Source organism: Pleurodeles waltl, chromosome 3_1, assembly GCF_031143425.1.
Source record: "Pleurodeles waltl isolate 20211129_DDA chromosome 3_1, aPleWal1.hap1.20221129, whole genome shotgun sequence".
In the NCBI taxonomy this organism is placed as follows: domain Eukaryota; kingdom Metazoa; phylum Chordata; class Amphibia; order Caudata; family Salamandridae; genus Pleurodeles; species Pleurodeles waltl.
In genome coordinates, this window is record NC_090440.1 from 626,749,582 (window position 1) to 626,761,603 (window position 12,022).

The window sequence follows — 12,022 nt, forward strand, 5'->3', positions numbered from 1 at the left end:
TCAGTTTGTGGTGCTTTGCAGTGTTCTGTCTGTGTGAGATATGGCACGGCTAACTTATGTTTTGTGGGTGTGGGAGTTCTGGAGCGACACCACTGCTTCCCTTTCTTTGTACTAACTCTTTGACTGTTGACCTCTCTATTGCTGCCTTTCCTGTTTCCTTTCTTTCTGCTTCTTGACTTAGCCCTGACGCGGCTGCCCCCGAGGTGGCCTCTGAGGAACCTGCTGCTGCTGTGCATGATGCTGATGAACTGATCCACAAGTAAGCAATCGGTCATGCAGGGCCTTACCCTCCTGGGGTTGTGTTGTTTGGTAACCGGAGAACTATCACCACTTCCAATTAAGTTCACATATCTTGGAAGAAGCGGGAAACCATGACTTAATTTGTATTTCCATGTATCTGTGTCTTGGTGGAAAGGGAAAGTTGTGTTCCTGAGCATGGACCATATGGATAATAGTTTGTGCTTGATACTTAGATAGCATAGTCATGTGTCAAAGTGAACGTTGATATATTCATGGCTGTATGTCTGAAACCCATGCAGTTAGTTTTTAAATCATCTTAATATGTAAAGTGTACCTCATTCAGATTTACCTCATCTTTGGGTTTGTAAAGGTTTGCACTTGCAAAAGTGGTGCTTCCTTCTGTAGTTTACCTACCTTTGATATTCCGCTTTAGAAACCTTCAATCATTGTTCGTTTACGCTGGGAGAATCCATTATCTGTAACACCTACTACAGCTTCCCTATGGCAGTCGGGTTCCATTTTCAAACCATTTGGTAACCAGAATTCTACTACTACTTAGTACAACCGATCCGTTTACAGTCACAGTACTACCTTTAACATACTTCAACATGGATTTAAAAAAAATTACACATCTTGTGTACATTAGCAATTATACCTTCACTTGATAAACACACCTGCAAACCTAGCGCACAACTGGGTATCTGCCCAAGCTCAATGATGTTGTGTTCAATTTGTTATATTTCCAGACTCATTACTGTTCATTGGCATTTTTTGTTTTTTGATGTACGTTTGTCTCTGGTTTGATGATATGAGTATGCAAACTCAATGCAAAAATTTTGGATATGAAAACATAATCAGAAAGTCCGTCTTTTATTGCTTGTTAATTTTTCATGCAGGAATAATTGTAATGACCATTCACATTGTGTTAAATGTGAACGGTGCTGGCTTCCAATTTAAGGCTATGGTAAATCTTTAAATTGCCTTTCTGTAACATTATTTGCATTTGTGCTTGTTTGCTCCATGTTGGAAGAGAGACTGCGTGGTCATAGGATATGAAGGGTTAATGGTACGTGGTACAGCTTCGAGACAACAGCATATTTTATTAAAGATTGCTCAGTTAGAGTACATATCATCAATGAATGGTAGTCATTGAATCACCGGCCTGTTACTCAGGACTCTTGTTGAAGTTTTTTTTGTTTGGCAGGCCATGGAAGCCAGTCTACAGATAGTTAGACAACTTAAACTGAACTTAAGGGCTTTTAAAACCACTCACAATTTATGTACTGCCCAGGTAATCTTTAATCATTTTCTCAGTGATCAGTCAACAAAATTCGATAGTAGCTCACAAATCGTAACAGGTGACCTTTCCCCAATCAGAAGGTAGCTAATGGGTAGAGGTGACTGAATGTAGAAAAGAGACTTGTGATTTATCTTCCGAAGATGACGAATGCACATGTATCCAAAAGTGCAATTTAGCCAAGGCGCAATTTAGTTGCAGCCACATTTTCACTGTTACAACTTCGTTGCCCTTAATCAAATTTAGTCAACATTCGTTTACTTTTAACTAGGTTCTATCTGTAGAGAGCACCACACAGTTAGCTGAGGTCATTTGAGAAACTGTTTTTGCTTGATTTCGTTCACAGGGTTTATTGCGTCTCTATGTGCGTGTCAAATACTGAATAATTCTCTGGCTATTTTGCCATTTTCTGTAACTTAAGCTATTTGTACCAAATTCAACCCTGGTATATGATCATTTGCCTTGAAATAGAAAACCCCTGTGCTTTGTTTTGGTAGTAAATTAGGCGCCAGGGCCAAGGGAAAGATAATGTATGGTTCCACATAAACCTACCGAAAATTCAGTTTTTGTAATCTGGTAGCATCGGGTTTGTAATCTGGTTGAGCGAGAGAGGTTTCTGTTAATAGAAGAAGCTGGGGATCTCCTTACTGGTAAAGTAACTGCACATGATGCATAGTCGGGCTGTAGACTTTGATGTATCAGTATATCCACAGTGTGTGGATATTGTATTGAATACAGAGGGTGCAAACAGAACGTCGCCTGGGTAGGTGCCAGCGCCCCACAGTAATTGAGATTAAAAGGAGAACAGTATCAAGAGGAATGGGGTATTGAGTGTTGCTGACCTCTGCCCACCCTTACAGCTAGAGCCTTCAGACAGTGAGCAGTCATCAGCTCTCGATGTAAATTATCATTGATATCTTGGATAAAATACTTCCAAGTTATTACAGACTTGTAATGGGCTCTCATCTACCATGTAATGGCTGCGTAAAGTGTTTAAAGTAATTTGCTAAAGCCTTGCTGGTAAGACATGCTAAGGCTCTGGTTTTGGTCTTAGTTTTCCCAAAAGTGAAGTCCTTTGTATTTCTGTTTACAGTAAACTATAGTGTGAAGTCAACAGTGCCCCCATATTCAAAGAGATTCATACTTGTGACATTCCACTGACCTGCTTAACTACCTCCTGGGTGAGGATTTAACTGATCTCTCTGGAAACAAATTGCAACCAACAAGAATGACAGCCACCCCTGCAATTTTCTCTTAGCACTCTTTATACATTCCAGTATGGTGTAACCCATACACTGCATGGATAACTGAGATTTCTCACAGACTTAATTACATAGATCAGCTTGTAATTTTATTGAGTGCTTTCCAGTTTGTGCGCTTCATCGATGCAGGGCCCTATTCCCACTGTTGCTGCACTACGGCCAACCTTCTTTCTGACCATGCCTTACATCAAAGCCTCCAGCACCTCTTTCGCCAACTGTTCTGCCTTTACAGTCCTTCATGAGGAAGGCAAATGTATGTCCTGCTCACACTTCTCATATAACTCTGTTGACATGCGGTACAATGACCTTGAAGTTCCAACCCACAGCATCCCCCATTCTAATGAAATTGTCATACATGTGTACTTTTCATTTGCTTTTTAAAAATGTTTCTATGCTCCTTCGAGTAACGTTTGATCCTTACTTCCATCTGACGCACTCTTCAATATTTATTCAGTAGTCAGTTGGGTGCTTTCTTTAGTCATAATACTGTTTGAGTCATTTTTGAGCCTGTCACTGTTTCTCTGTAAAGGTGTAAAATCATGTACCACGTCCTTCATCAAGTAAGCATTTTGAGAATTGTAGCCCCAGCGAAGGTAAAATGAGATGCACTTAGAAATATTTGTTATTGTTTTATTCCCCCAGAAATACTCTTAATTCTTTCATTGTAGGAACGTTTTTATAAAGTCATTATAGAATGACCTAGAATATACTACAATACTCTAGCGGTCTGTTTTCAGCTCGGTGGTGTAATGAGGTTTGTTTTTGTAGAATACTGAACTAGCCCAAGAGCAGCCCAGCTTCCTCTGACTGTAACGATGGCATTCGCCCCCACCAACTTCTTAGCGACTCCCACATCTAAAGACTCCACCAACCCCCCCTACTTGCTGAAATTGATAACAAGCACTGTTCTTTGGATGACCCTACAAACTGTTTATTTGGGACATACCAAGAACAATCTTAAAGGGCAACTATATGTGGATTCTCAAATAGTCTCATCTCAGCTAAGATTTTTTTTTACATACAGCGTTTCTCCATGCACTGAAATTGATTTCTGTAATACATCCTCACAACCTACTTCACATCTCCTATGCATTCGGCATCATTTTAAACACTTGCAGTCTTCCCTGTCAATCAGTGTTTCTTGAGTCTGCCAAGAACCCCTCTTCCTGTGTGGCTTCAAAGACGTTCTGGCAGTTCACACTGAAACTTCACATCAGTCACCAATAGTCATTAGGGGTTTATCGTCTCTGACAAGAACCAACTCCGGCACACGCAAATTATATGAACTGACAGACAAATGTATGAGTGCTTCTCTTTCAATTACGGTGCACGGTTCCTTTGTGGACCTGTACAAAACACAATCATACCATTGCTGTCCTGTTTGTGAGAGGCCACTTGACCTTCCCTACACACACAACAAACACACACACCTGCTCAACTTGAGAGTGATCTCTTTTAGCTACGGGGCTTCACAAGTTATACCCTTAAGGTAAATGATTAGTGGCAGTCAGTTAATCACATGTCTTTTATGGCTGTGCTCCATGCCCCCCGTGATAAAAAAAATCCAGAAGAAATGTGAAAATAATTTCCCCTGGCATTCTCTGTATATGGATTTCACTATATGCACATTTGCTTCCCACGTTACTGTTTGATGGGTTAAGGTTTCTTTACATAAATCGCCTTACTTTAAAGAGAACATGGACTATAATTTGTTAGATGAAGCAGTGGCCTCACATTATCCATGTTTCCTAGAGCAGGGTTCTTGTACTTCTCAACAAGTTTTTGATTGCCTTCCTGATTTGAAGCAGGTGTCACTCAAGCCCTAGCTGTTAAGATAGTGTGTTCCACAAAGTGCATGTCTGCTGAGAAAAACATGACACCCTCCCCGGACTCTTTCTACGTTAGTTTGGACCATTTGTTACCAGACATAAACAGATTTTTTACACCCTCACTCCTCCCCCCACTCCAAATAGCGTGATCATCAAAATCAGAGATTGCCCTTTGACACTGAAAAAGGTGTCTTGTGTGACTAGCTGGTTAAGATTCTCGCCTTTAGCTATTTCTTTTTCCCTTTCTTTTGTTTGCTCCAATTTAGATTTTAAGTTTCTAAGGAATCCTGAAATAATTTTCCTCCTTAAACAGGCAGTGGAGACTTCTGGCCCTGGTTCCTTAAAGTTTTCTTTCAAGATGACTGCTTACATGCCAGTTTTAAAGCAGTTGTAAGAAATTGACGTTGGACCTTCAAAGTGGCAAAAAACTTTAAAGTACCATTGCTGAGCTATCAAGAAAGTGAGTTAACCTTTTGGAATAGCAGAGACAGTTCGTAGATGGGTAGCAGGTGGTCAAAGAGTGATGTGGCAGGGTCAGTATAGCTGGAGGAGTGGCATGACTAGAGACCGCCTGAGGTTCCTCATGTATTCAGACTGACAAAGACCAAGATGGGGACCTCATATTATGATCTCATCTATCATGTATAGAGCATTTCATGGCTACAGACCCGGATTTCTGCATTAAAAAAATAAAGTTGTTTCTTATGTGCTTGTTGCGTTCCTCCACCTGCTATCTTCATGCAGAATCAAAATGTAGGTATAAGAAGTGGGATAAGTCCTTCAGGGTATTGAGCGATCATATTGTGAACTCACTCAATGTATTTGTGTAGACCTTCCGCTCTCTGGTTCTGTAAACAGCAGAAACCTGTTAATTCCTTAACCTCGACAAGTAGAACCTCTCCTTGTTGGATCGGTTTATAGTCAGTATCACACTTTACATTAAGGGCCTAGTCCTTAGTGAAAGGAGACTCCATGGCAGTGGAGGCTGTGCTCATAAATACCCTAAAATAAATAAATAATCTGAAAGTATGTCATATTATTATGAAACCGTGTGAGCGAAGCCCTGTGTGTTCCTTTTTTGCATTTGTAGTGATCAAGGAAGCTCTAAGGTAGGTGCTGTACCCATAACAATTTATAAAATTAGAGTTTAAGACATCGCCCATAATAAGAGTTACTACAAATCTAACTCTTGATAAGTGTGATGTCTTCATCTGATTTTAAATTCGTATACAGATTACCTGTACCAAGTGGATTTCATGCAACTGGATATAAGACTAGGATGGTTAGAGAGTCCTGCCTTTCCTACTTATCCTCCCCGTCTTGTATTTCACAAGGAAACAGTTGTCCTAAGAGCTAGGCCTGCATTCATTCCTAAAGAGTGCACTTCTAGGGTGCTTCTGGTACCGGGTTTGTCTCTGCTTGCTGCATGTCCCCCTCCGTCGCCTGGAGTTTAACCTGGTGTTGTCATCTTTGATACAATATCTGCTTACAGTAAAGTACTCTTACCCTTTTTTCAAATTTCCTCCTAGGTTTGTATGCAAAAATAATGGTGTTCTTTATGAAAATCAGCTGCTACAGATCGGTCTCAAGTCTGAGTTTCGTCAAAACCTGGGTAAGAAACACCAGCGCGTGCATGTGTATATGTGTGCGCTTGTGGATTGAGCATATACAATCCAGTCTTGCTTTTACTACAAGCTTTTTCTTTTAAAACGTTTCATCTATGACAACGTGAATTGAACATTGTATAAAAGTGTTGTAGCTTTCTTGAAGGAAACCTCATATGACCCATGGCAACGGAATTTAGTGCTGGATACTGCTTCAACAAGGCTGCTGCAGTATTGTACATTAATCTTTACTCCAGCATTGTTTGAAAGGTTCACCCTGATTTTGTTTTATTTTGAAGAATGTTCCATTAACTTGGTTTATTGGGGTTTACAGGCTGCATATTCCATAATCTCAATTTTCCTGATTAACATAGCAAATCTGGTGCCTCACAAAAGTGGGTACATGCGAATTACCGCTTCAGCTAGTGCACAAAGTTCTGGCTGCCTCGTGCCTTAAACTTCCCTGTTGCAGATGGCTCAGGTCTTGCTAATATGAAAACGTAGTGAATTTGTTAACTTCAAAACATCAGTAACTTCACAGTGATTACTCAAGGGCAATTCAGATTTGTGTGTTTAATCGTCGTTCTGTGTTTATTATGTACACACAGTCTTCTGGCTGCTACATCAATAAGCTCAGAAATAAACCCGTAGGCTCTTTGCATTTCGCGCTCTCAGCCCATCTCCTTGTGGATTTTCCTTCACTTTTTCACTAGACTGAGGCGTGTTTCACCTTGAATTCAGAAACTCTGGCGAGCAGAATACCACACACTATTTTAAGGTTTAATTTGGCTTTTGTAATTATCTTATTTAGAAACCGTTCTCTGACAATCTTTCGACCACATATTTAGGACTGTAGCTAAATCAGCTCATAAGTGCAGATTTTTCTTTTTACCTAGTTTTACTACAGGAGTGCGGTGCCTGAACACACCTGTCAGTGTAGTTTTTTGATAAACGTCATGATGTCAGCCACACATGATATATCACTTTCTCCTTAAAATCAAATCGGTATGTGCACACACTGACAATATGAAAGGTTGAGTGGATAAGATCAGTCTCAATCCAGTTAGTGCTTTTTCACTCCAATTGGGGTACACCTGGAACCTTCATTTTGCGTTGTGGCTAAGTGTGAGATATACAACACCACGTTAGAGCACTTGTAAACCCTCTTATTTGCAAAAAGAGGAGTCAGTAAAGGTTTACTTCCTTCTAAAATGGTTTAGAAATGGATAAATCATGAAGTGGCATGTTTAGAGCGTCCCTTCATAATTGCGGTTCTGTACTAAATGGAGTAATGGTTTGCAAGAAACCATTGATAAGTTTACCCACTTTTAAGTTGGGATGGTAACTGTTTGCAAAAGGAAAGGTTCACCTGCATTAGGCAATTCCCCAAAGAAAATGCTTGCGGTCACAAAGAACAACAACCTGAAAGACAATCAATCAATCAGTCAGTATTTGTAAAGCACGACTACTCACACGTGAGGGTCTCAAGGCGCGGGGGGAGGGGCCTCACCTGAAGAGCCATGTCTTGAGGTTCTTCCTGAAGATGGTGAGCGATGGGCTTTGTCTGAGGTGGTTGTTCCAGCTCTTCGCTGCAGTGTAGGTGAAGGATCGTCCTCCAGCGGTGGTTTTGCAGATGCGAGGGATGGTGGCCAGGGCCATCTGGGCGGAGAGGAGCGAAGGGATCTGGCGGGGGTGTGGAAAGAGACGCAGTGGTTCAGGTAGGCTGGTCCTGCATTGTGTATGGCCTTGTTTGTGTGGGTGAGAAGCTTGAAGGTAATTCACTTCTCAAACGGTAGCCAGTGGAGGGTCCTCATGTGTTGGGAGATGTGCTCTCAGTGAGGAAGGTCCAGAATGAGTCTTGCGGCAGCATACTGGATGAGTTGTAGTTTTTTGTTGAAGTGCCGGTGTAGAGGGCGTTGCCGTAGTCAAGCTTGCTAGTAACTAAGGCATGGGTGACTATCCTGCGAAAGTCTGCTGGGATCCATCTGAAGATCTTCTGAAGTTTGTGGAGTGTGTGCCAGCAGGAGGAGGCAACAGAGTTTACCTGGCGAGTCATTGATAGGGAGGAGTCGAGGATGATTCCTAAGTTGCAGGCGTGCTCAGTCAGTGCATGGGGGGCGCTGAAGGATGTGGGCCACCAAGAGTCCCAAGCTGAGCTGGCGTTTGTGAAGATGATGAGCTCCGTCTTGTCAGAGCTGATCTTGAGGCAGCTTTCTCTCATCCAGGTGGCGACAGCTTCCATTCCTGAGTAGAAGTTCCTTTTTACTGTGTCCAGGACTGTGGTGAGGGAAATGATGAGTTGAGTGTCATCGGCATGACACTATTTTCACACCAATGCTTCTGACGATGGCAGCGAGAAGGCCCATGTTGCTGTTGAACAGTGTGGGACTCAGTGAGGATCCTTGGGGGACTCCGCAGTTGACTCCTGTGGGTCTGGAAGTGTAGGGTGAGAGTCTGACCCTCTTCGTCCTCCCAGAGAGGAAGGAATGGATCCATTCCAGGGCTCTTCCGCAGATTCCTGTGTTGTGGAGTCTGGTGCGCAGAGTGCTGTGGGAGACTGTGTTGAATGCTGTTGAGAGGTCGAGGGGTATGAGTCCTGCGGTGTGGCCGTGGTCTAGGAGTAATCTGATGCTGTCTGTGGCTGTCAGGAGGGATGCCTCCTTGCTGTGGTTGCTGCGGAAGCCAGACTGGGGGCAGTTTAGGGAGTTGTTGGTCTTGATGAAATTCTGTAGTTGTGCGTTGATTGCTTTCTCCAGTATTTAGGCAGGGTAGGGTAGCAGTGAGATGAGTCGGAAATTCTTTATTTCTGATGGGTCGGCCGAAGGTTTCTTCAGGAGAGGGTGTATTTTGGCATGTTTCCTGACATCAGGGAAGATGCCCGTGTTGATGGAGCAGTTGATTGTGTTCCGGAGCTATGGATGCTCTAGCTCTTATGTATATGTGGTGCAGGCAGGGGCTCGAGAGGACTCCGGAGTGGGTGCTGTTCATAATGTTGACTGTTTCCTCTGTGGTGAGCATGGACCAGCTGTGGATGGTCTGGGTGGGTTCTTGAGGGGGGGGGGGGAGTGGGGGGGAGGGGGCAGTCACAGGTTCCGGTGCCAGGATTTTCCGGGAGGAAGCTGTTGTAGATGTCCTAGAAAAGGAGGAGAGTTTGTTGCAGAGGTCCTGTGACAAGGGGATGCTGGTGGCTTCAAAGGGGGGGATCTATGAACTCGTTGATGACTGAGAAGAGTTCATTAGAATTGTGTGCAGAGGAGTTGATGCACTCCCAGAGCGCATCCTTCCTAGCGTTCTTGATTTTACGTCGGTGGGCAGCGGTTGCGGCTCTGAATGAGGTGAGGCCTTCGCTGGTTTGGTTGTTCCTCCATTTTTTTCTCTAAACATCTGTGACTACGCTTTGATTCTTGGAGTTCGGTGGTGAACCAGCTGGCTTTCTTGGGTACGCTTATGGCCAATGTCAGGTGGAGAGGGGCTAGAGTGTCGCGCATTGTGTGATCCATGCGTTGAGATTGTCTGCTGCTGTGTTGGCGTCGTCAAAGGGAGGGATTTGGCGAGCGAAGATGTGAGTCGCTAGTTTGTGTTTTTGTTTCATTTCCTGTGGGGGGAGGCCGTGGAGGGACGGGTGCGGCTGCTGAGTGCGGTAATTGTGAAGTGTATGCATCAGTGGTTGGTCCAGTCTGGGCTGGAGATGGTCTCGATGGTGGTCCGGTTGCTTGAGGTGAAGATGGAGTCCAGTGTGTGTCCTGCGATGTGTGTGGGTGTGGAGATCAGCTGTGAAAGTCGAGGATACAACCCAAAAATAAATTCTAAAGCAAGTTAGCAAAATCAAGGAGATTTAATTAGCAAAAATCTACCTATCAAAAGGATTACAATTGGAAAAGGGGAACCAGGTCATACCGGTTAAATTATTATTATTATTATTATTATTTTTACCTTCTGATTTAAATATTTTTTAGAAATTTTATTTTTGATCTTTAAAGTTGTTTCTAGTTTTGTCACCAAAATTTCCATGCAGCATAAAACAAGTTTTTGTAGCTATCGAGATTACTTTGCTGCTGGGTTAAATTGCTGCCTCATAAAGGTCTTGCTGCCCTTCAACAGGGCAATGCACTGAATGACAGTACTAAAGTGCAGAATCAGACAAATAAGGTCCATAAAAAGACCTCAAATCCCACAAGAGACAAATCTAAAGAGCAAAAAAGTTTTTAGTGCCTTATCAATACTAACGATTAGACCATTATCTCTGCTAGGCCTCTAATGGAGGTCAGTGGCAGCAGAGATCTACTCACTGAGACACAAGCGAAAAAGAGTAGAGCATCCTTTGTCTCTGTCTTACTGATATGGTCTGGTAGGTGATGAACCATTCACAGAAAGAGTATGAGTTGTATTACACATACTTCCTCCCACTCATTGCATTTGTGGTATAATATTCATTGTCGAACCAGTAGCTGTCTGAAGATTGAGCACATTATGCACCTTCATAAAAGGCTCAAAGACAAAGCCACCTCTCTATAACTAAAAAAATCATTTGAGTGAAGCATCCCTTGCATGCTCAATATTCAAACTCTAGCATCTCATCACTATATTTAATCACACAACAGTTGCTTCTCCAAAACCGCTAGAGAGGTAAAAACGGAACAAATGCTGGGAAATTTGACATTTCTTTGTCCATAGACAATCTTGTAAACTTAATTTGATGAATCTGACCCATTTACTGGGCTTGTGTTCTGCTTGGGTAGTAAATGAAAATCAATGGCTATCACCAGATATATTCATTTTGAAAATCCATAAATTAAAATCACTAAGGTGAAAAAGTGGTTTAGTTCTTCTGGATCGAGAAGGAGTCTGTGTGTGTGAAAGACTATTTGCCATTTAGGGTTACAGGTATGGCTTGACCAGGACCTGATTTCTAGTGAGCTTTCTGCATTTTTGAGTAGGCAGATTGGGGTTAAACCCCCCTCCACCCCCAATGTGCCACCGCCCACTGAAAGGAAGGAAGACTATTGGGGAGCTTGGTGGGCGTGGGGAGCAATTCCCAGGCTTGGAGGGCTGCTCCCTCACTTTGAAAACTCCCTGGTGGTCTAGGGGTGGGAAACTGTTGGTGATCACTCTCTTGTAGCAATCCACCACTGAGATTCACTTTAGAGGAGCACTGTTGGACAGGGGAGATTTCCAAAGGTACCTCTCCTGTTATTGGTGTGTGGTGAGTGGGCTAAACTGTTCCCCCAACCAGCAGTCACACTTAAAGCAACCAGAACCTAAAGGTTCCTGTTAGTTTCAGTTTCTAAAGCAGGTATGTCAGTGCGCTTAGCAGTGCTTAATTTGAGCTGGTGGTAGCTAACTGGTATTTATTTTTGAGGATCACCTCTTCTTTTTCCTTAACAGATTTTTATCCAGAGCAACAGAAAGAAAGCACAAGAGGGAGAAGAAATGAGGAAGAGAAAGATAGGAAAACACTGACAAAGGAAGAAAGAGAGGATGAACCTGCGAGTGTGAGATAGAGGCAGGGAGTGTATAGTGCTGGATAAGAGGATTGAGGTAGAAAGAAGGCTGCACAGTCTTGGCATTTGTCATCTTGGCCTTTGATTGCGCCTGCCTCAGGCTCTTGAGCAAAACTTTGAGCTCTGCACTTATTCTTTTACAAATTAAGTACCAGCAAATGGTGTGGTGCACATCACTCGTATCCAGAACAAAACCAAATTGGACTGCTAAGGAAGGTCCTTCTTCGTGGCTTGAGTTAAGAGAAACAAAGGGAAATTCTTCTGGTGCAAGTTCCATTTTTAGTGTATC

General features: G+C 42.8%; 1 protein-coding gene across 2 annotated transcripts in view; it reads left to right on the forward strand.

Moving 5' to 3' along the window:
- AP2A2 (adaptor related protein complex 2 subunit alpha 2) overlaps positions 1-12,022 on the forward strand; it is a 308,871-nt gene that overhangs the window by 229,467 nt on the left and 67,382 nt on the right. The window contains exons 16-17 of one of the 2 annotated variants that reach the window (XM_069223134.1): positions 182-259; positions 6,158-6,240. In XM_069223134.1, the coding sequence (XP_069079235.1) occupies positions 182-259; positions 6,158-6,240 (161 nt within the window). The remainder of the gene's footprint in view (positions 1-181; positions 260-6,157; positions 6,241-12,022) is intronic. The other variant, XM_069223136.1, reaches the window with a different exon arrangement.